The following is a 24,633-nucleotide window of genomic DNA, read 5'->3' as shown; positions in this document are numbered from 1 at the left end:
ATTGTATCAATTAGCTTTTAATATTTTTAAGTTATTTTGCACCCAGGATTAAAGTGAAACCTTCCCCTACTTCTCAGCTGAAGTCTACAAAAAACAAACACAGTCTGTCAACAACACCTTGATAGGGATTTTAAAGCACCCACTGATTCCCAGAAATCCCAGCCAGGTCAATGAAGCCCAGCTCTGCATACCTCTAGAGCAGCTTCAGGGCTTCCCCCTGCTGTGGGCTGGGAGAAGGCTAATATTGTACTAGTTCAGTACGAGTCCTAAGATTTTTTTCCCTGTACATTACATGCTGTGGATAAAGGACCAGTAATCAAATATAAATATACATCAGCCTTATCTCAGGCAACAGCCCCCGACTGCTACTGATGTCCCTGCAAACATTCCAATAGAAAGCAGACTCTTTCTCTTTTGGGGGCTATGAGTTGTGCCTTGCAGCCAGGGGCGTATCCACGGGTGGGCCCCTACAGTGGAGCACCTTTGTCAGCACGACAGCAGAGGGAGTAGGCTGAGCTCCCACGATCCTGCATCTGCCTTCCTCTCAGCGGCAGGGATTCCCACCACTAACCCAGAAGTGTCTCCTCTGCCGTGTCCTGCCCCAGCAGAAACAGGAAATTGCGACAAAGGGGGCGGGACATGGCTGAGACACTTCCAAATTAGCGGCAGTAGGCAGTGTGTGGGAATTGCTACCGCTGCCACAGAGAGAGGGAGGCAGATGTAGGATCATGGGAGCTCAGCTTGCTTCCTCCAGTACCGGCACTGTTAAGGGTGCTGCCCCATTGAAGTAAGGGGGGGGGAGGGGCAGAAGAAAATGGTAAATGTTGGACATAGAGGTACTGGGGAGAGCTAGAGCAATACACACAGGAGGTGGAGAGGGGAGAAAGGAGATGTTGGAGCAGAAGGGAGTGACGGAGAGATGTTGGACAGTGGGAGTGAGGGAAGAGAGGGAGAAATGTTGGAATATGGGGGGAGAGGGCAGGAGGGAAGAGAGAAGGGAAAGGGAAACGGGACTTGACATACCACCTTTCTGAGGTTTTTGCAACTACATTCAAAGCAGTTTACATATATTCAGGTACTTACTTTGTACCAGAGCAAATGGAGGGTTAAGTGACTTGCCCAGAGTCACAAGGAGCTGCAGTGGGAATCGAACTCAGTTCCTCAGGATCAAAGTTCACTGCACTAACCACTAGGCTACTTTAAGACTACAAAAGTGGGGAAGGGACTAAGAGGGAGCAGATGCTGGGCTAGAAGGGCGGAGGTAAGAAGATGCTGGGAATGGTGGAACCATGTAGGAGAGGCCAGGAGGGGGAGGAAGTTGGTGGCAAGGAAATGAATGAAAGGATAGTGATTACAGAGGATGAAATATGGTAATGAAAGGAAATGAAGGACTGGGGAAGGAGTGAGATAGGGAAATGGAAAAGTTATTGGGTGAGAGAAGATGGAAATCTGACAGGTAGCTGTAAACTAAAAAAGGAGAACAGTGAGGATGAAATTTGAGTTGACAGTGATGCAGAAAGAAAAAAAAAAAAAAAAAGAGAGAGGAAAGGGTTTAAAAAAAAAAAGATCAATCAATATGTCAGAAGCAGGAGTAGTGAGGGACAGCAGCCACTTGAATGAGAATTAGAAGACGACAGACAGGAATGCATGATGGAAAAATACAATGCCCAGACCATAAAGATAGAAAGAAAAACCCAATTTATTTTGAACATTTTATTTTTTTTTTTTCCAATTCTTTTTTTATTGGTATAGATTTATCTTACATTACGCAAAGCTAGATAATAAAACAACATTACACATCATGTCTGGTTTACTTGTCTAACATCTGAAACTATCCCTATACCTTCCCGTCCCACCCTCCCCCTCCCCCCCCCCCCCCCTCCCGTATCATGGTGGTGCTGCTTGCTGTTCCTTAAATTGTTCATAGGACTGCCATAATTTGCCAAAGGGTCCCATTCTTCCTCTTCTGATAGCTGTCAGTTTAGCCATTTGATACAGAAAGTCCACTCTCTGCAACACTTTTTGCATATCCGGCGACTGTTGTTTTTTCCAATTTCTTGCTATAGCAATTTTTGCCGCGACCAGATATTGTGTCGCCAGTCTATGCTGCACCCCCGTCGTTGAGCTCGGCTTGATATGGAGCAAACAATTTTCGGGCTTGCATGGGTAGGGTTGCTGGATCACTTTAGAAATTATTGTGATAATTGCCTTCCAATAATCCAGTATTCTGGGGCATTCCCACCAGATGTGCATAAATGTTCCCTTCTCTCCACAGTTTCGCCAACAGTCTGCTGATACCTCTGGATATATACGATGCAATCTCTCTGGCGTATAATACCACCAGTAATATATCTTATATCCATTCTCGATTGCACTCTGAGCCAAAGATGGTTTAAAGAGATACCTATATCCTCTCTTCCAACAGTCTTTAGTTATTGTGGTTTGCAATGCTGTTTCCCATCTATTCACATACATTGTTTGGGGGTCAGTATGACTTAACAGAGCTAGATATAGACGCGATATGCTCCCTCTACCCCCGCCCTTCTCTAATGCATTTTCTAGAGATGTTTTCCCCAGTTCCAACTCTTCTCGTGCCTTGCTAAGGATATAATTACGGATACAACAGTAATATACTTGATCTCTGGCTTGCAGCCCGTATTCCTCCTGCAATATTGGAAAGTCTACCACTTTGTCCTCATCCCATAATTGACCTAAATTGTAGAGCCCTGCGCGTGCCCATTGTTTGTAGCTAATTTCTGACCCTCCAAGCGGAAACCCAGGAGCCCTACCTATTCCTGTCTTGTGAAAGTATTTTCTTTCAGGAAACCATTTCCTCCTAATTTGATGCCATGTGGTTAAAATGTGCCTAATTCCTATGGGCGCCCTTCTACCTAAACTCCCAAGCTCCTTGTCCAATGACCATAGAATGTCTCCTATTTCTCTCATTCCCAACCATGCTCTCTCCCAATGCAGCCATTTCTTGGTAACCGCCGGGTGCCAATCGGCTAGAATTCTTAGTTGGGCAGCCTGATAGTATAATAGGAAATTGGGCACTCCCATCCCTCCTCTCTCTTTTGGTTGGTACATAATATTGCGTTTCACCCTCGGTGGTCTCTTTCGCCATATAAAAGCGAACATTTTTCTGTTTAAATGCTTAAAAAAGCTTCGAGGGATAGGGATGGGTAGTGCCATAAAAAGATATAGTATCTTTGGTAGAATAATCATTTTTATCGCATTAATGCGCCCCGTCCAGGATATATTTAAACCTTCCCATCTATCCAGTTCACCAAATAGTTCTTTCACTTTTTGAGGATAATTGGCCTCATATAATTCCTCCAACTTAGGAGTAACCTGTATCCCGAGATACCTTATAGACTTAGTGGCCCATATAAAGGGGAGATCAGCTTTGAGCCGTACTACCTCCTGATTCGGGACTGTGAGATTTAGAATCTCTGTTTTATTAATATTTACCTTGAAGCCCGATTGCGCCCCATATTGTTTCATTATCTCTATGGCCTGTTTTATGGAAGTTTCTGGGCTTGTCAGCGTCAAAAGGATGTCGTCTGCAAATAACATCAGTTTATGTTCCCTTTTCCCACGCACTATCCCCTTAACTCCTTCCTTCCTTCTGATAGTGCATGCTAATGGCTCCATTGTTAGTGCGAACAGCAATGGTGACACTGCACATCCTTGTCTAGTACCTCTCTTAAGATGTATTGGCTCAGAATAAGACCCATTTACTTTCAGGATCGCCAGGGGAGCCTGATATAAGAGCTGCAGCCATTTTAGATACCTCCCCCCCACTCCGATCTTCTCAAGTGTCGCAAAAAGAAAAGGCCATTCTACTCGGTCGAACGCCTTTTCAGCGTCAACCGAGAGAACCACTGCCGGTACCTGTTCATCCCCGACCTGCTGAATGAGATGTTGTAGGCACCTAGTATTGTCAAATGCCTGGCGCCCTGTAATAAATCCCACTTGATCCTCATGTACCAGTCTGGGCATCATCACCTGTAGTCTGCTGGCTAATATTTTTGTAAATATTTTATAATCTACATTTAGTAGGGAGATAGGTCTATATGACCCACATTCTTGCGGGTCCTTCCCCGGTTTAAGCAGAAGGGTGATTGCCGCCAGCCGCCACGTATAGGGCAACTCTTGTGCCTGATCATATGCCAAAAACAGTCTCCGCAAAAGTGGGGCCAGCAGCGATGCATATAGCTTATAAAATCTTGCGGGATACCCATCAGGCCCTGGAGCCTTGGCATGTGGCAAATTCTTAATTGCTTCCTTTATCTCGTCTATTCCTATTGGCTCCGACAAGCGCTCTCTTTCTCCCTGTGTCAATTGTGGTAGCTCTACCCCCTGTAGATATGTAGTTATCTCCCCAGCTGTAGCGTCCACCTCTGATTTATAGAGACTTGTGTAAAAATTATGGAATGTCTCTTGTATATCCCCTGTTTCCGTGACTGCCTGGCCTTGTTGTGTTTTGATACTATGAATATGGTTTCGTGTCATCTGCTTTTTCAGCTTGTTTGCTAACAATCTACTTGCTTTATCCCCCAGCTCATATTGCTCCTGTTGAACTTGTTGCAATTGACTCGCCATTTCTGCCAACTGCAGTTCATTAAGCTGCATTTTATATTTATGAAGTTCATTCTGGAGATTTATACCTTCAGGGTTCGCCTTATGTTGCTGTTCTAGCTGTGCTATCCCCTTTCTAAGTTCTCTCTCTTTGGCTGCTTTTTGTTTATTTAAGTGGGCCCTGAGGGAGATCAGCTGCCCTCTCAATACCACCTTTAACCCCTCCCATAGGCTCTCTGGGCGGACTTCTGCCACATCATTAAACTCAATGTAATCTTTTATGTATTGTTCTACCTTTCCCACATTCTCCGGGTCATGAAGTAGAGCTTCGTCCAACCTCCAATACTTTCTGCCTCCCTCTGTATGTCCACTCTCAATAGTCAACCGGACTGGAGCATGGTCAGACCATATGCGAATGCCTATTGTTATTTTTTGAGCAGTTCTGGCCACCAGCCCATCCCCAAGCCAGAGATCAATCCGTGAGTATGAATTATGCGGTGCTGAATAGTATGTGTAGTCTTTTTCTTGCATGTGTGACACCCTCCATAAGTCTATTAGACCCCATCTATGCATAAAACTAGAGATCTTTTCTCTATCTTTTCTAGCATATCCCACCTGCCCTTTTGAATTATCCATTATCGGGTTCAGGGTCAGGTTGAAATCCCCACCCATTAATAATTGGCCTTGCATGTTTTCTTGTATCACTGTTTCAAGTTCTTCTATAAATTTACCTTGCCCTTCATTGGGTGCATACACTGTCATAAATGTATATTGAGTATTATACAGTGAGGCTATCACCATAAGATATCTGCCTCCCTTATCTTCTACTGTTTTAATAATGCGCCATGGCAGTTTATCTGAGAAGGCCACCAACACTCCTCCCTTTTTATGATGCTGCCTGTTCGCAGCGTGGTACATTACTGGATATCTTTTGTGGGCTAACATTTTCTCATGACATTTTTTTACATGCGTTTCTTGCAACATAATTATATCACCGTTCATTTTTAACAGTTCTGTATATATGCGCTTACGCTTAATGGGTGAGTTGAGGCCCTTAACATTCCAGGTCACACATTGAAACATGTTATACATTTCTTTCCCCTATAAGCTAGCCTAGTCAGCAACCACCAGATACTCCCCTCTTGACCCCCCCCCTTCCCTCCCCCCCTTCCCCCCCTTTCACACAAAAGACATGTCCCATTCTCCTTTGGGTACATGCCTCTAGCTGAGAGGCGTGACGTCATCTCCCGTCTCACAGCTCGCTCTAGAGACTTCTCCTTCCCCTCCTATTGATATAGTTCTTTGCCAACCTGTTCCAGTGATCGATCATCCAGTCAGTCTGTTGTCCATATCATTTTCCCGTTCGTGAATGCACTTGCTTGCCCGATATTTGTCGTCGGAGGCGTCCTCGGCCTTGTGATACCCTTTGCCATTTAGGTTTTGGAGGGCAGACTACCGCTCCTTGCCCATCTTGTGGAGGATCCTCTGTAGTCTCCCTTCGTTTCAGATACTCCTGCGCTTCTTCAATTGACGCCACTCTCCTTTGCTTTCCCTCTTGAAAAAAGGTTAAGGCAAATGGGTACTGCCATTTATATGATATTCCTTCGTCTCTCAACTGTGCAGTCAACGGGCGGAGTTCTCCCCTTCGTTTAAGGGTCAATGCTGATATGTCCTGGTATAATTCAATCGGGTAGCTCTCCCAAGTTATAGGGGCCGCCCCTCTTGCCTTCTTCATCACTGCTTCTTTCACTGTGAATTTTGTAAAACATGCCACTATATCTTTCGGCTGGTTTTGTTTTCGCACACCCAGTGCCCTATGGGCGCGTTCAATGCTTATTGTTGTTTTATCATAGCATTCAGATTCAGTAGATAATAATTGCGCTGCAATGGATCTCACCACCTCTTCACAATTGTTAAATTCAGGCACCTCAGGTATCCCCCGGATTCTTATATTGGAGCGTCTGCTCCTATTCTCTAGGTCCTCAACTTTGTCTATGAGGTATCTGGCTTCATTTTTCCTCTCTTCCAATTGTTGCTCCATAGCTTTTAACGCTTCTCCCTGCTCCTCTTGCTCGTTTTCTACCTCCAGGACTCGATTTCCTAGCTCAGTGATTTCCCCTCGCAGCTCCGCGCTCAGCTGGGCAAAATCCCTTCGCACTTCTTTGAGATCCGTTTTGATCTCTTGAAACCATGAGCAGAGCTTCGCCCATATTTCTGGTTCTACCTCCATTCTTTCATTTGAAGGTTCATCGCGTGCTCGCTCTGTGTTTTCCTGTTCTTCCCTCGTGCTGCGGGCGCCATTTTGTTCCGTTCTCCCTTTCTGTTGCTGATATGAGAACACTGCTAGGTCCGGGAGTTTTGCCTTCGCTTGCGACATCCTTTGATTTCGTTCTTCTTCACCAGTCAGTCGCTATGCTTTTCAGCCGATTTGCGGGGTAAGGATCGCTACTTAAATGCTTCTTTTAGTGCTGTTCTGCGGGAGCTTCGTTCTCACTGCTCCATTCAGTAGCGTGACGTCACTTCCTCCATTTTGAACATTTTAAATGAAATATATTGGCGTTGGGAAATCTGAATAGCAAATTTGTTTGTATTGTGTTCAGTAGAAAGGAAATGCATTTCTGTTTTTATTTCTCCAGTGCTGCGGTACATGCTAAGTTTTAACTCTTTGGGGTTCCCAGTTCAATTATTGTCTAAATATTTTCATTTCTGATTTGTGATCCCTTGTTCAGTATTTGATGTGGGTCTGTTGGTATGACAGTAATGGCAGGTGGGGGAAATCGGAGGGAAGGCAGGGAGGAGGGCCCTAGAAAGTCTAACACCAGTTCTTACCCTTGCTGTATAGCCTTCCTGGTGAAGGACCTCCTCCAAAGACGGCCAGAACTTCCTTCTATGAAGCTCTGCAGTTGGCAACAGCATCCTTGAGTCATCAACAGCTAAGCATGTGTAGGGTGCTGGCATCAGTGGCTCAGGGATGCTGATGCTGCCTGCCAAGCTTGGTAAAACCACGGAGCCTTGGCATTCTCTGCCGAAGCCATCAGATCCATTACTGGGGTGCCCCACCGATTGACAATGAGCTGAAAGGCAAACGGGGCTAATGCCCACTTCCCTGGATCCATATGATGCTGACTTAGATAATGCACCTGTAGGTTGGATGCTCCCGCAACATGTGCTGCCGAGAGAAGCCGGATGTTCTGTTCCGCCTAGGCCATGATCAACGCCACCTCCTGTGCTAAAAGAAAGCTTTTGGTCCCTCCCCCACCGACGACTGACGTAAGCGACTGCTATCACATTGTCGGAGAGAAACCTGGACATCGCAAAATAGGAGCATCGGCTGAAAATGCAACAGAGCAAGATGAATTGCCCTGGTTTCCAGACGATTGATGGACCAGCGAGACTCCGCCGCTGACCAGGAGCCCTGAGCAACTTGTCCCTGACAATGGGCTCCCCACCCAGTCAGGTTGGCATCCATTGTTACTAACACCCAGTCCGGAGTGTCGAGGGACATGCCCCAGGGCTCAGATGACAATCCAGTCACCACTGAAGGCTGAGCCGCACTGGACGACGGAGAGAAACTCTGCATGAGAGAGAGTCCACCCGAGGGGACCAGCGAGCCGGGAGGGCTGCCTGAAGAGGCCTCATATGTGCCCATGCCCATGGCACCACCTTGATGGACGCCGCCATAGACCCCAGCACCTACAAAATATCCCACGCTGACACAGCCTGGATTGCCAGCAACCGACGCACCTGGGACTGGATCTTCAGGATATGCAATACACTTTTGCGTGTAATGAAATGCACTCCCAGGAATTCCAAGGACTGGGAGGGAACCAGTGACCTCTTGGATGCATTGACAATCCATCCCAACTGCTGGAGAAGGAGAACCACTGGACCCGAGGCTCTCTGGCTTTCCTCTGCTGACTTTGCCTGATTAACCAATCGTCCAGGTAGGGATGCACCAAGCTGCTACCACCACCTTGGAGAAGATCTGTGGTGCTGTAGCAAGCCTGAAGGGCATTGCTTGAAACTACTACTACTTATTTCTATAGCGCTACTAGACGTACGCAGCGCTGTACACTTGAACATGAAGAGACAGTCCTTGCTCGACAGAGCTTACAATCTAATTAGGACAGACAAACAGGACAAACAAGAGATAAGGGAATATTAAAGTGAGGATGATAAAATAAGGGTTCTCAGGCACCTTTTCCTGACTTAGTCATGATTGAAACAGGTCCAGACCAAAACATCCAACTTTTTGCCCTGGACTTTGGGTTGTAGCCTGGAACAAGACACTGCAGAGTTTGAAGTACAGTACTTCTAATGTTTTTGAGTTGAAGAAGCAACTTCACATCCAGTTAGTTATACTCCTGCCAGAAGAAAACCATGGTGAAGGTACGCCTCCGTAAGATCCAAGGATGTGAGAAACTCCCCCGGCTGAACTGCCACGATAACCGACTTGAGTCTCCATGTGGAAGGGCAACACCCACAAAGCCCGATTCACCCTTTTTAGGTCCAGAATTGGACGCCAGGAGCCCTCCCTTCATGGGCAAGACAAAGTAAATGGAATATCTGCCAGAACCTCTCTCACCTGGGAAAACGGGAACTACGGCCCGCAGAGCCAGGGTCTGATGCATGGCCCTGGCCTTGAACAGTGACTTGCAAGGAGAAATGAGAAAGGCATCTGGAAGCAGATGGCAAAACTCCAGTGCATACCTGTACCTGACTATATCTAAAACCCACTGGTCTGAAGTTACCCAGACAGTTCCAATAGAACAGCTGAAGCCTGCCTCCTACGGCCAGAACCGGAGACTGGGCCCCCGCACCTTCATTGGGAGGTTCTGACACTGCTGGATCCCCCGGCGCCTCTGTCACAACCTCTACGGTTACTCCGAAAGGGCTAAAAGGATTGACCTCTATTCCAGAACCGAGCACGTTGAGAACCAGCATCGCTACCTGGCCTGTATCTGCGAGCCTCCCTGAGGCGCCCTCGGGCCACAGACCGGGAAGCCAAGCAGGACCTATCCTCCGGAAGCAGAGCCCCTTTGGACTTGCCTAGACTCACAAGTTTCTCCAACTCACTGCCGAAAGGAAGCCGACTCAGACGTACTTTGGATGCTACATCTGTCGCCCAGTGTCAGATTCCTCGCAGAGGCCCGAACCAAGTCATACATTGCATCCGTAAGAAAAGCAGTGCCCATCTCCAGATTAAGGATATTGGCTGCCGAACGAGGAGTCTGCAGGAACATCGGGGAGACGCTCAGCCCAACGAAAACAGGTCCGAGCCACATAAACCCCCACAGATGGCGGCCTACAAGCCCAAGGCAGAAACCTCGAATGAGCGCTTCAACAAAGCCTCCAAACCTGCGGGTCCTTGAGACGCTCCACCCTCAAGAGGGATAGCAGACTTCTTGGTACTGCTGTAACCAGTGCGTCCACCTTGGGGACCCAAAAGGTTTCCAGATCTGCCTGAGGGAGCTGATAAAGGCGAGCCATGGCACAACCGATTCGTAAATGGGTTTTCCTACCATCTCTATGCTGATGATTCCCAAATCTACCTTTCTACCCCTGATATCTCACCTTGCATCCAAACCAAAGTTTCAGCGTGCTTGTCTGACACTGCTGCCTGGATGTCTCAACGCCACCTGAAATTAAATATGACCAAAACCGAGCTTCTCATTTTCCCCCCCAAACCCACCTCCCCGCTCCCCCCGTTTTCTACTTCTGTTGATGGCTCTCTCATTCTCCCTGTCTCCTCAGCTCGAAACCTTGGGGTCATCTTTGACTCTTCTCTCTCCTTCTCTGCTCATATCCAGCAGACCGCCAAGACCTGTCGTTTCTTTCTTTACAACATCCGTAAAATCCGCCCCTTTCTTTCCAAGCACTCTACCAAAACCCTCATCCACACCCTTGTCACCTCTCGTCTAGACTACTGCAATCTGCTTCTTGCTGGCCTCCCACTTAATCACCTCTCCCCTCTCCAGTCGGTTCAAAACTCTGCTGCCCGTCTCGTCTTCCGCCAGGGTCGCTTTACTCATACTACCCCTCTCCTCAAGACCCTTCACTGGCTCCCTATCCGTTTTCGCATCCTGTTCAAACTTCTTCTACTAACCTATAAATGTACTCACTCTGCTGCTCCCCAGTATCTCTCCACACTTGTCCTTCCCTACACCCCTTCCCGTGCACTCCGCTCCATGGATAAATCCTTCTTATCTGTTCCCTTCTCCACTACTGCCAACTCCAGACTTCGCGCCTTCTGTCTCGCTGCACCCTACGCCTGGAATAAACTTCCTGAGCCCCTACGTCTTGCCCCATCCTTGGCCACCTTTAAATCTAGACTGAAAGCCCACCTCTTTAACATTGCTTTTGACTCGTAACCACTTGTAACCACTCGCCTCCACCTACCCTCCTCTCTTCCTTCCCGTTCACATTAATTGATTTGATTACTTTATTTATTTTTTGTCTATTAGATTGTAAGCTCTTTGAGCAGGGACTGTCTTTCTTCTATGTTTGTGCAGTGCTGCGTATGCCTTGTAGCGCTATAGAAATGCTAAATAGTAGTAGTAGTAGTAGTGAATTGGGAACAAGCCATTCCGCCTCCACCAGTTCCTTCAAATCCTCATGATAAGGAAAGGTTTGTGGAGGTCTACGAACCCCCTTAAGAAGCAGGTCCCCTTTCTGGGACACCTGAGGGGGCTCTTCTGACAATTTAAGCATCTGAAGTACCTCCGCCAACAGGGAGGGCAGCTCTTGCCTTCAAAAAATGCATACTACCGAAGGATCCTCACCTAAGGGAGCCTCTAAGGGTTCATCCAGGGGTCCTGCGTCCCAAAACTCTCCCCCATCTGCGTCTACTGGAGGGTCTGAACCAAGGGAGAGAGCCTCCCCCAGATCCTCCACACCAGCCAGACATGGCCTCTTGGACCCGGGTGCCTCAACTGCAGACCCCAAGGGCCCATCCCGTGGAGGAGTGGCCAGAGAACCTGCTGCAACATCAGGAGAAATTCCTGTCTTCAGGCAATGAGCCTGATGGAGTAGCAGCACAAATTCTGGTGAAAATGGAGTCCTGCTGCGACATCACCAGCGTCTTCTCAGAAAAAGAAGGGACCGAAGCAGAGGAAGCAACATGGCGGACATTCCCGCCAAAACCGCGTCAGTCGCGTCATGGGAAGAAGTACTCTGCTCCTCCAACCCTTCAGCAGTTGGCCCAGGAATCGTAGCTGCCCCTATCGCCGCCGGAATACCCAAATCTGGCTCTTCCCCAGAACCAGACCTCACCTTCTTGCAAACCCTTCACAAGCTGGTGCTATGGGAGAGCACACGGCATGATGAACAGGCCATGCAACGGCGCGACTTCTCAGACTGCGCCACCATCGGAGGAGGAAGGCCAGGAAGAAAAGCCGCCTTCGTAGGGACCAGGAATAGCATTCCACTGCCAAACTCCCTGCAATCCTCCTAAGTTGCCTTGGTTCTGGCTTCCTTCCCCCTCCGTTCAAGATTGCAGCTGCATAGGCGAAGGCACCAAAAACTGGCGCAAAGAAACCAAAATGCCCACTGCCCCCGGGCGTTTCCTATGTTAAAGACATAGACATATATATATATATATTTTTTTAAAGAACAGTGCTCTGTTCCCACTAGGGGGCTTGCTTGAAGGAACTTCTCCCAGAGAAGGGGGAAGAACCCCCCCCCAAAAAAAAGAGGTGCAGGGGCCAAGAGACCGAGACTAATGCAGCGCTGTACAAATAACAAAAAAGGCCAGTCCCTGCTCAAAGGAGCTTACAATCTAAAGGTCAAAAGAACAAAAAGTGTAGTCAATCAGAAATCGGAGCAGTCTAGGTTACTTGGGTAGAGGTACAATGGTTAGGTGCCAAAAGCGACATTGAAGAGGTGGGCTTTGAGCAAGGATTTGAATATGGATAGGGAGGGGGCTTGGCGTATGGCCTTGGAGTTTATTCCAGGCATAGGGTGAGGCGAGGCAGAAGGGGCAGAGCCTGGAGTTGGCGGTGGTGGAGAAGGGTACTGAGAGAAGGAATTTGTCCTGTGATCAGAGGTTATGGGTAGGAGTGTATGGGGAGATGAGGGTAGAGAGGTAGTGAGGGGCTGGAGATTGAGTGCATTTGTAGGTTAGTAGGAGAAGCTTGAATTGTATGCGGTACCTGATCGGAAGCCAGTGAAGTGACTCGAGGAGAGGGGTGATATGAGCATTACGGTCTTGGCGGAAGATAAGACGCGCAGCAGAGTTCTGAACAGATTGAAGGGGGGATAGATGATTAAGTGGGAGGCCAGTGAGGAGTAGGTTGCAGTAGTCAAGGCAAGAGGTAATGAGAGAGTGGATGAGTACGGGTGGTGTGCTCAGAGAGGAAAGGGTGAATTTTGCTGATGTTATACAGAAAGAAGCGACAGGTCTTGGCTGTCTGCTGGATATGGGCAGAGAAGGAGAGGGAGGAGTTGAAGATGACTCCGAGGTTGCGGGCAGATGGTACGGGGAGGATGAGGGTGTTATCGACTGAGATAGAGAATGGAGGGAGAGGAGAAGTGGGTTTGGGTGGAAAGACAATGAGCTCGGTCTTGGCCATGTTCAGTTTCAGGTGGCGGTTGGACATCCAGGCAGCAATGTCGGATAAGCAGGCTGATACTTTGGCCTGGGTTTCCGCAGTGATGTTTGGTGTGGAGAGATAAAGCTGGGTGTCGTCACCATAAAGATGATATTGGTAGCTATGAGATGAGATCAGTGAGCCCAGGAAAGCGGTATAGATTGAAAAAAGAAGGGATCCAAGGACTGATCCCTGAGGAACCCCAACAGAGAGCGGGATGGGGGTGGAGGAAGATCCATGGGAGTGTACTCTGAAGGTACGGTGGGAGAGATAGGAGGAGAACCAGGAGAGGACAGAGCCCTGGAACCCAAATGAGGATAGTGCAGCAAGAAGTAGTTTATGATTGACAGTGTCAAAAGTGGCGGATAGGTCAAGGAGGATGAGGATGGAGTAGTGACCTTTGGATTTGGCAAGGAACGGGTCATTACAGACTTTAGTGAGTGCCGTTTCTGTCGAGGGTAGAGGGCGAAAACCGGATTGAAGCGGATTGAGGATGGCATGAAAGGAGAGAAAATCAAGGCAGCGGCTGTGAACGGCGCGTTCAAGTATCTTGGAGAGGAAGGGTAGGAGGGAGATGGGGCGGTAGTTGGAAGGGCAGGTAGGGTCTAGTGAAGGTTTTTTGAGGAGTGGTGTGACTACAGCATGCTTGAAGGTGTCAGGGACAGTTGCAGTGGAGAGAGAGAGGTTGAGGATATGACAGATGGGGGGGGTGACAGTAGGAGAGATGGTGTTTAGTAAGTTGGTGGGGATGGGATCAGAGGAACAGGTGGTGCATTTTGAGGAGGAGCGAAGGTGGGCGGTTTCCTCCTCGGTGATGTCAGGAAAAGAGGAGGAGGCAGCCTGGGTTGGTTGGTTGAGGGAGTGGGTTAATGGGTGAAGAGGAGGAGGTGGCTTGGTAGTGAATTCGAGGTTGATCTTTTGCACCTTGTTGCGGAGGTAGTCAGCCAGTGATTGAGGAGAGAGTGAGGGGGGGTGGGACCCGAGGGCACTTTGAGGAGGGAGTTAAGGGTGTTGAAGATACGACGAGGGTTGGAGCCGAGAGAATTAGTCAATTGGGTGTAATAGTCCTGTTTGGCAAGGAATAGGGAGGACTGGAAAGAGGATAGCATGAATTTGTAATGAATGAAGTCACTATGGGTGCGAGATTTCCTCCAGAGGCGTTCAGCAGATCGGGCGCAGGAGCGAAAGTATTGGATGCAAGGGGTCAGCCAGGGCTGGGGATTAGTACGTCTTGTGGGACGGGAGATGGATGGTGCAAGGGTGTCCAGAGCAGAGGAGAGAGTGGCATTGTGAGTAGTGAAGAGTTATGCTAGCCCTTGCTCTCAGTAAAATACAGGCCAACGGCTCAGGCTAAAGAGCTAGGCCTCTCTTAGAAATCAAACACCATCTCTGATACAAAGTACATTTTTCTGCAGCTCAAGCTGAAATGAGTTCCCAGAGAGATAGGCCTGTAAAAATCAGAGATCCCCTTTGACACAGTTATATTTCACTGTAGCAAGTGCTGAACTGGCAAGGGAGGGGGCATTTGCTCTGGGACTGGCACCTGTAAGACGTCATGAGCAAGAGTTACTATGGTTATGTAGAGATAGTACTGGGTCAGCTGCACCCCGGGTGAGAACATCGTAAGGGGGGGCTAGAGGATGGTTTGGGAACATGTGAAGTCATCCTGATCAACTGATAAGAACCAAGATCTCTGGTGAGCAAGCTAGGGTCCATTGGAATGAACGGGGTTAAAATTGTATATAAGCAGCAGTCTGAGGGGTATTAGATCAATGAGTGAAGGAGAAGGGAGAAGGAAGGCTACAAGAGAAGTCTTCAGAAGGCTAGAGAGAGAAACGTGCCGTGTACTGCTGTACCATCATATGAATACCTGCTTGCCTGTACCATCTTTGGGTGAGATGACAATGCTAATAAACTATATTACTCTATCTACTGAATACTGGGCTCCTTTCTAATTGGGGAGGTTGCTACTGCCTGACGGTGTAAGCCTGTCATGTGCAGATACAAGGTTGGGGTGATTAAATATCTAGAGGGGATATGCAGTTCTATCCAGGATAGTAGAGAGAGCCCCTGGCTTCCGCTGCTCAAACGGGTGAGGCAGATCTAATCATTACAGTAGAGACAGCCTTGTCGACAGACTCAGAGGACATGATGGACGGGAGGAGATTAGAGATTTGAAAGGATAAGGTGGGAGGGTCGACAGCCTGGAGATTCCTAGAAGTAGTGGTTAGTGTTGGGCGGGACTGAGGGGGAGGCTGATGAAGTGTGAAGGTGATCAGGTGATGATCTGAGAGAGGGAGAGCAGAAGCGCAGAAATTGGAGGGTGAGCAGGCAGAGGAGAGGACGAGGTCAAGACAATGGCCAGACTGGTGAGTAGGGGTGGTGAAGCTCAGCTGGAGGTTGAAGGAGAATGTCAGAGTGAGGAACTAGGAAGCGTAAGAGTCGGATGAGTCGTTGGCGTGTATGTTAAAGTCTCCAAGAATGAGGGATGGAGATGAGGGTTCAAGAAAAACTGAGAGCCAGGCATCGAAGTCAGTAAGGAAGGACGGGAGGGACTTGTCAGGGGGGTGGTAAATGTTTGTTGCAGACCGAGCACGCATTCCACATGGCACACGAGAAGGGGAGGGAAGAGGGAGGGAAGAGGGGAATAGAGATGAGATTTGAGACATCCCGGAATCGTTTGCATGGATAGGACGAGGACAGGTGTGGGGTACTTGGATTGGGATTGATGTCTCCCACGGATAACAGGAGAAGGAGCAAGAGAGTGCGGAGGAGGGTGCGGGAGGTAGGGTGACGAAGGCGACGAAGCCGGGATGCGCTTAGGAGGAATGGGGATGGGTTAATGGCAGGAAGGAAGTGTTGAAGGTTGAGAGCTAGGAAGGAGGAGGGGGATAGGAGAGATGGTGAGGTGGTGAAGAGTGGGGGTGGGTAGAGTATTGTAATAGTGAGCAGGACGGGAGAAGACATGGATGCTGTAGGCAGCGGTAGGGGGAGGGGGAAAAGATTAGGAAGGGACAGGGCAAGGAGAAGAATGTGTATCGGGGCCATGAGTGTTGACTGAGGTGTTTACGGGTGCCTAAGTAGTAACTGGATCAGGCGGATTGGAACAATCAGGAGCAGATGGGCCGGAATAGGCTGGAGTATCGGGGCTGGAACAAGCAGGATCTCATGAGCTGTTTGGAGCTCACCAAAGTAGGCCAAGATCCCGCCAGTCAATTAGCCAAGACAAGCTGGGGACTGTTTAAGCAGCTGGAACAAGCAGGATCTCATGAGCTGTTTGGAGCCCACCAAAGTAGGCCAAGATCCCACCAGTCAATTAGCCAAGACAAGCTGGGGACTGTTTAAGCAGCAGTTTTACTGACCAGGTTCAGATCAGGTTAGCCACGTCTTGGGCGACAGTGTCCATTCTGGAGCTTTCTGTCTCACCCTGCGTTATGTGAAGGCTTCTCAGGGCCAGATCGGGAGCTGTTCATGGAATAGGGAGCGGCGTTTTAAGTAGTCATCTCCACCCGATCTCCCCTTCGATTTGATCGGTTATTAGCCTCTTATTGAGGTTTCTGCGGGAGTTGTTCCATTGGTGAATTCGTGCCCTTTCCGGGCTCCTTCATGTTCTGGTCCGGTTCTAAAGACCTATATAGGACCCCTGGTTGTTCGGTACATTGGACCTAGGTGAGTACTCCGGTCACAGCGTTCGCCGGCCAAGTTCCTCGGGGGCTTTGTTGCTCCGATTGAGCACGTCTGCGGTTGCGATCTCAGTCCGGGTATAGGTGACCGTTGTGGCCACGAGGTAGGTGAAGAATCAGGGTCGTAGTCGCCTTGTGGTCACTTTCGGCAGGGTAATCTGTTAGGTAGTGGAGTAAACGTTCCGTTTGATCTCCGCGGATCTGATTCCCGTTCACAGTTTCGATGCCGCAGTGAACCAACGCACCACCAAAAACATGGAGCAGGGTTGCATAGCACCTACCTCTGCTGGGAGACTGAGAAATACTGAGCAGGACAGGGCTGCAAAGTCCATTATACATGAGCACTGTTCAATAATTCTCAGTCTCCCTCTGCTGGTAGGAGTGCATATTACCCACTCGTAGGAAACGGTCTGGAGAAGACAATAAGGAAATGTGACTTCATGGCTTTGGGACAGAGGGTGAAGCAGTTAAGTGCACAGGTGGCAACTGCACAGGTGGTGTTCTCATTGAGAAGGTACAGGCCAAATGAGGGAAGCTCGTATCCTGGAGCTGAATCTGTGGCTGTGTGGATGATGCCAGAGTGAATGCTTTGGTTTCCTTGACCATGGGATGCTTTTCCAAGACCTTCTGAGCACAGATGGCATCCATCTATCAAAGGGAAAAAAGTGGAGGTGGCCTACTGGTTAGAGCATCAGATTTGGCATCCAGAGGTGGCTGGTTCAAATCTCACTGCTGCTACTTATGATCTTGGGCAAGTCACTTAACCCTTCATTGCCTCAGGTACCAACTTAGATTGTGAATCCTCCAGGGTCTCATCTTGAACGACTACTAAAAAGAAATGAGCAAAATCCAAATAACTATATATAAAAAGTATATTCCGTAACAGCCTGGCTAATGTACTGCAGAGGGCTTTAAACTAGATTTGGTGGGGATGGGTCAGAAAACTACTACTACTACTTAACATTTCTAGAGCGCTACTAGGGTTACGCAGCGCTGTACAGTTTAACAAAGAAGGACGGTCCCTGCTCGAAGGAGCTTACAATCTAAAGGACGAAATGTCAAGTTGGGGCAGTCAAGATTTCCTGAATAGAGGTGTAGTGGTTAGGTGCCGAAGGCGACATTGAAGAGGTGGGCTTTGATCAAGGATTTGAAGATGGGCAGGGAGGGGGCCTGGCATATGGGCTCAGGGAGTTTATTCCAAGCATGGGGTGAGGCAAGGCAGAAAGGGCGGAGCCTGGAGTTAGCAGTGGAGTCATTAACAACTCTCAGGAATATAAGATATAAATGGGAAAAAGACCAATATCTGGAGAACTTTAATGCATGTGGCAAGGGAAACAAATTTCTAGATCTAGAGGCAATAATTGTAGAAGCAGACTTGGATTCAGTAGCGGACACAGAGACGTGGTTCACAGAGAACCATGACTAGGATATAGTTATACCTGGCTATAATATATTCAGGAAAAAAGGGTGAAGGAGTGTCATTAGGAATAATATTAAAAGTGTCAGAATTGCAGGACATAGGAGGTAAGGAAGAACTGTGGGTTAATCTGGAAAGAGGGAACGGAAAAAGTATTTACATTGGTGCAATAAACAGGCCTCCCTCATAAATCAGAAGAAATGGACAGATTTAATTTAAGATATTCAAAAGATAGCTATGAAAGGGAAAAGGAAATAGGACTTGAAGTACCGCCTTTCTGTGGTATTTTGCAACTACATTCAAAGCGGTTTACATATATACAGATACTTATTTTGTACCTGGGGCAATGGAGGGTTAAGTGACTTGCCCACAGTCACAAGGAGCTGCAGTGGGAATCGAACTCAGTTCTCCAGGATCAAAGTCCACTGCACTAACCACTAGGCTACTACTCCACTTCTGATAGGTGACTTAATATGCCGGATGTTGATTGGGGCGTACCTGCTGTGGGGTCATCTAGAATCAAGGGGATATTGGATTCTCCAGTAATTTATTTATTTGTTACATTTATATCCCACATTTTCCCACCTATTTGTAGGCTCAATGTGGCTTACATAGTACTGGAGAGGCATTACAGACTTCGGTGTAACCAAATACAAAGTGATGTTGTGGTAAGATAAAGTTCATTTGGCATAGCCACACTAGGGAATCGTACAACGGAAGAACTGTGTTATGTCCATTACGTTTTTTAGTTTTGTTGTGTTGCAGAGATCAGGCATTTATGTTGGATTGGTAGGGTATGCCTTTTTAAACAGGTTAGTTTTAAGTGTTTTCCAGAAGTTTAGGTGGTCGTTCGTAGTTTTCAAGGCTTTTGGTAATGCGTTCCACAGTTGTGTGCTTATGTAGGAAAAACTGGATGCATATTTGTATTTGAGTCCTTTGCAGCTTGGGTACTGCAGATTTAGATATGTTCGTGTTGATATTAGAAAAGGGATGCAAAATAAGACCAAGAATATTATAATGCCTCTGTATCATTGCCTCTGTATCATTCCATGGTGCAACCTCACCCCGAGTACTGCGTTCAATTCTGGTCACTGTATCTATAAAAAAAAAAAAAAAAAAAAAAAAAAAAAAAAAAAAGATATAGCAGAATTAGAAAAGATTCAAAGTAGTTGGTAAAGGAACCCACGCAGAACAAAGCTATTCTGGACTTGGTGCTTACAAAACGGGGAGAGTGTTTCTGATGTCATGGTGGGTGATCATTTGGCATCTAGTGATCACCGGATGGTGTAGTTCAATATTAAGACACATGAGGAGACAGCTTATTCAAGATTGAAGGTTCTAGATTTCAAAAGAAGTCACTTTGCCAAGATGGGGGAATATCTCAAGGAAGTTAGTTGGATGGGAACAGCTGAAGGAAGTAGAAAAGCAATTGAAAGGAGCTCTTTTAACCTTCATGTTAGAAAAGTATGTAAGACAGGAAAAAAAAATTAGACAGCCACTTTGGTTTTCAAAAGCTGCAAAAAGAGAAAAAAAAAAATAAAAAGATTAGCCTTCACAAGTTATGAAGACGATGTAGAAAGAGGAAGTCGGGCAATAATATCTAGAAAAGCTGGACAAGACATCAGGAAATCAAAGATACAAATGAAAGAAAAGATAGTGCGGCAAAATTGGGGGACATTTTTTTAAATCTATGTAAGTGATAGGAGTAAGGGCCAAAATGGTGAAGGGGAGGAATATTATTAGGATAAAGCTACATTGTTTAACAATTATTTCTATTCTGTGTTCATGGACGAAAGGCCAGGGGTAGGACCGCAGAAAACAAATGCTAATGGGAATAGATGTTTGGTAGACCAGGACTAATTCTCAGAACATTGTTTGTGAGGAGCTAGATAACTTAAAATAGACAAAGCGACAGAGCCTGATGGGATACATCCAAGGGTAAAGTAAAGACTTTGCTGCCTGACCTCTTCAATGCTTCCTTAGAGTCTGGATGTGGTCCCTCTGCACAAGAGTGGAAGCAAGGAGAAGTTTGGGAATTACTGACTTGTTAGTCTGACCTGTCTGCTCTTTTTAGCATCTTTGTGATATTGTGAAAGGACTGTCTGGTAAAGTTTGTCTTTGCGGATGATACCAAACTCTATAATAGGGTAGACACCCTGGAGGGTGTGGATAGCATGCAGAGGGATCTGGAAAAGCTTGAAGAACGGTCCAGTTCGCAACTTAGATTTAGTGCCAAAAATGTTAGGTCCTACACAGAGGTTGCAAAAATCTAAGGGAACAGTATAGTTATAGGGGATGAAGTACTTGCGTACTAAAGAGCAGGACTTGGGGGTGATTGTGTCTTATGATCATACTGGCCATACCCGAGCCAGACGGATGCTCAGGTGCATAGGGAGGGGAATGGCCAGCAGGGAAAAAAGGAGGTGGTAGTGCCCTTTTATAAATCTCCGGTGAGGCTCCCATCTAGAATACTGTGTGCAGTTCTGGAGACCGCACCTACAAAAAGATTGGTCAATAGTTTCCATCATAAAGCATATGGGAACAGACAAAGCTCTCAATATGCATACTTTGGAAGAAAGGCGGGAGAGAGGGGATATGATAGATGTTCAAATACTTCTGTGGCACTAATACTGTACCTCTTTCAAATGAGGGAAAACTTTGGAACGAGAGAGCATAGAATGAAGTTAAGAGGTGTTAGGCTCAGGAGTAATCTAAGAGAAAACGTTTTCATGGAAAGGGTGGATGAGTGGAATTGCCTGAATTCAAGAAAGCATGGGACAGGTATGTGGGGTCTCTTAGGGAAAGGAGGAGTTAGTGGCTGCTGTGGATGGGTAGATGGGTAGGCTCAGGAGTAATCTAAGAGAAAACGTTTTCATGGAAAGGGTGGATGAGTGGAATTGCCTGAATTCAAGAAAGCATGGGACAGGTATGTGGGGTCTCTTAGGGAAAGGAGGAGTTAGTGGCTGCTGTGGATGGGTAGACTGGATGGGCCATTCATCTCTTATCTGCCGTCATGTTTTTAAGTGGAAAATTTTTTTTACCTCAACATAAAACCACCATCATATTCCCAGTAGTGCGCTGGAGCCGGCTCGTTCCGGCTCGCAAGAGCTGTCAAAATTTAACAAGCAGCTCTTGCGAGCTGGTTGTTCTTAGGGGTGAGCCGGCTCCATTACGGGAGGTAAGCATGGCAGGAGGGCGCCATCACAGGCCATGCTTACCTCCCCTCCCAAACATGTCCAACGATGTCCTTCGCCCCCACCCTCCCATCCCATCCATCAGTTTCTATTACCTCCCTCGAAGCGCCTTCTGACGTCATTTCCTTTTTCCACGAAGGCGGGACTGAGGGAACGAACATCATCAAGAAGCAAGCAGGGGAAGGCTGGAGACGGGCAGCAGGGTTTTAAATAACGTGGCGCTTCGACGGAGGTAATACAAAAAGATGGATGGGAGGGGAGGGTGGGGGCGATGGAGAATCACTGGACATGGATGGGAGCGGGAGGGCAGGGGAGAGAATTGCTGGGCATGGATGGGTAGAGGGGGGCAGGGGAGAGAAGAGAATTGCTGGGTATGGATGGGTAGAGAGGGGCAGGGGAGAGAGGAGAGTTTCAGGACATGGATGGAGGGGAGGGCAAGAGAAATTCTAGACATGGATGGAGGGAAGGGAGAGAGAAGAAATGCTGGACAGGGAGGGAAGATAGAGGAAGGAGATTAGATGAGGGAAAAGGAAATGAGGAGAGAAATTGCACATGGATGGAGAAAATAGGCAGAAGCTGGATCCACTGTACAGTCAAGTCTACGGAGGACCAGAAATGAAGGAGGAAAGAAAATAAATACAGTGGGGGAAATAAGTATTTGATCCCTTGCTGATTTTGTAAGTTTGCCCACTGACAAAGACATGAGCAGCCCATAATTGAAGGGTAGGTTATTGGTAACAGTGAGAGATAGCACATCACAAATTAAATCCGGAAAATCACATTGTGGAAAGTATATGAATTTATTTGCATTCTGCAGAGGGAAATAAGTATTTGATCCCCCACCAACCAGTAAGAGATCTGGCCCCTACAGACCAGGTAGATGCTCCAAATCAACTCGTTACCTGCATGACAGACAGCTGTCGGCAATGGTCACCTGTATGAAAGACACCTGTCCACAGACTCAGTGAATCAGTCAGACTCTAACCTCTACAAAATGGCCAAGAGCAAGGAGCTGTCTAAGGATGTCAGGGACAAGATCATACACCTGCACAAGGCTGGAATGGGCTACAAAACCATCAGTAAGACGCTGGGCGAGAAGGAGACAACTGTTGGTGCCATAGTAAGAAAATGGAAGAAGTACAAAATGACTGTCAATCGACAAAGATCTGGGGCTCCACGCAAAATCTCACCTCGTGGGGTATCCTTGATCATGAGGAAGGTTAGAAATCAGCCTACATCTACAAGGGGGGAACTTGTCAATGATCTCAAGGCAGCTGGGACCACTGTCACCACGAAAACCATTGGTAACACATTACGACATAACGGATTGCAATCCTGCAGTGCCCGCAAGGTCCCCCTGCTCCGGAAGGCACATGTGACGGCCCGTCTGAAGTTTGCCAGTGAACACCTGGATGATGCCGAGAGTGATTGGGAGAAGGTGCTGTGGTCAGATGAGACAAAAATTGAGCTCTTTGGCATGAACTCAACTCGCTGTGTTTGGAGGAAGAGAAATGCTGCCTATGACCCAAAGAACACCGTCCCCACTGTCAAGCATGGAGGTGGAAATGTTATGTTTTGGGGGTGTTTCTCTGCTAAGGGCACAGGACTACTTCACCGCATCAATGGGAGAATGGATGGGGCCATGTACCGTACAATTCTGAGTGACAACCTCCTTCCCTCCGCCAGGGCCTTAAAAATGGGTCGTGGCTGGGTCTTCCAGCACGACAATGACCCAAAACATACAGCCAAGGCAACAAAGGAGTGGCTCAGGAAGAAGCACATTAGGGTCATGGAGTGGCCTAGCCAGTCACCAGACCTTAATCCATTGAAAACTTATGGAGGGAGCTGAAGCTGCGAGTTGCCAAGCGACAGCCCAGAACTCTTAATGATTTAGAGATGATCTGCAAAGAGGAGTGGACCAAAATTCCTCCTGACATGTGTGCAAACCTCATCATCAACTACAGAAGACGTCTGACCGCTGTGCTTGCCAACAAGGGTTTTGCCACCAAGTATTAGGTCTTGTTTGCCAGAGGGATCAAATACTTATTTCCCTCTGCAGAATGCAAATAAATTCATATACTTTCCACAATGTGATTTTCCGGATTTAATTTGTGATGTGCTATCTCTCACTGTTACCAATAACCTACCCTTCAATTATGGGCTGCTCATGTCTTTGTCAGTGGGCAAACTTACAAAATCAGCAAGGGATCAAATACTTATTTCCCCCACTGTAAATGGAAAGGAAGCCCTGGAAACGGAGTCAAGGGAACAGATAGAGAGCAGCAGAATCAGATACTGGGCCAGCATGATCAGAGAAACAAAGTCAGACAACAAAGGTAGAAAAAAATAATGTTATTTTCATTATAGTGTTTGGAATATGTTCACTTTGAGAATCAGGTGCTGAACGTTAAAAGTTTATATTTATTTACTTATGGCATTTTATCCCATATTAAACATGAATTAGATTGGAACCTGGGATCATTTAATTTTTTTTTTCCTGGAGAGAGTAATGCATTGCCCCCTCCCCCCCATAGCCAGCTCTGCAATTTTGGGGGGGGTGGGGGGGGGGGTGCAGAGGTGGACTGGGGAGAGAGCCTGTTAAAAATTTACCAGCACACCACTGCATATTCCTCAACTTACCAAGATGCATCCAGAGACAAGAGCTCGATTCCCTGCTGGAGCATAGGCTTGAAGCGCAGAGTCAGGGGAAAGGGCACCTTAGCTACATGAGAAGGAAATGGAATCATGGAAACATGGTAGGTAGTCAATCCAAGCCCACACCCTGAAGCTCACAAAACAGCCAAGTTTCACAAACCAGAGCTCACTTTTTTTCTATCAGCATTTGTAAATGTATATAGAGATTCCACCATTTACTATCATATATGGTGGAATCTCAAAATTTCACACTTCCATGTCTCAACTCAAAGTTGAAAAAACATATGTTCCACTAACTCCCATATACAGCAGAATAAATCATTAAAAGTCAATAAAAATAATGAGGAGGAAAAAGACCTCAAATGTCTCAACAGTGGCAGCAAGCAAAATATGTTTATCCATTTTTTTCATATGGCTCACAAACAGTGGTATATCAAAGTGCCTTTTACCACATCTTGATAACTTATGTTTTTATGTCAGTTGCCTCATTTTTTTTTCCTCCGTGGTTTCTGCCA

At 47.2% G+C, this 24,633-nt stretch overlaps 1 protein-coding gene and 1 long non-coding RNA gene across 2 annotated transcripts in view; one reads left to right on the top strand and one right to left on the bottom strand.

The window, feature by feature from the left end:
• LOC115471705 (ER membrane protein complex subunit 3-like) overlaps positions 1-24,331 on the bottom strand; it is a 43,123-nt gene extending 18,792 nt beyond the window's left edge. Inside the window, exon 1 of the mRNA XM_030205493.1 lies at positions 24,104-24,331. Coding sequence (XP_030061353.1) covers positions 24,104-24,210 — 107 coding nt within the window. The 5' untranslated portion in view covers positions 24,211-24,331. The remainder of the gene's footprint in view (positions 1-24,103) is intronic.
• On the top strand, positions 1,356-20,093 carry LOC115471706. Its single transcript, XR_003942402.1, has 4 exons — positions 1,356-1,370; positions 12,869-12,871; positions 19,104-19,111; positions 20,013-20,093. It is a non-coding gene; the product is annotated as an uncharacterized LOC115471706 (long non-coding RNA).
• Positions 24,332-24,633: the final 302 nt, after the last annotated feature.

This window comes from Microcaecilia unicolor, chromosome 6 (assembly GCF_901765095.1).
Source record: "Microcaecilia unicolor chromosome 6, aMicUni1.1, whole genome shotgun sequence".
NCBI lineage: Eukaryota > Metazoa > Chordata > Amphibia > Gymnophiona > Siphonopidae > Microcaecilia > Microcaecilia unicolor.
The sequence above is the reverse complement of the archived record's forward strand: the minus strand, read 5'-3'. Positions and strand labels throughout refer to the sequence as shown.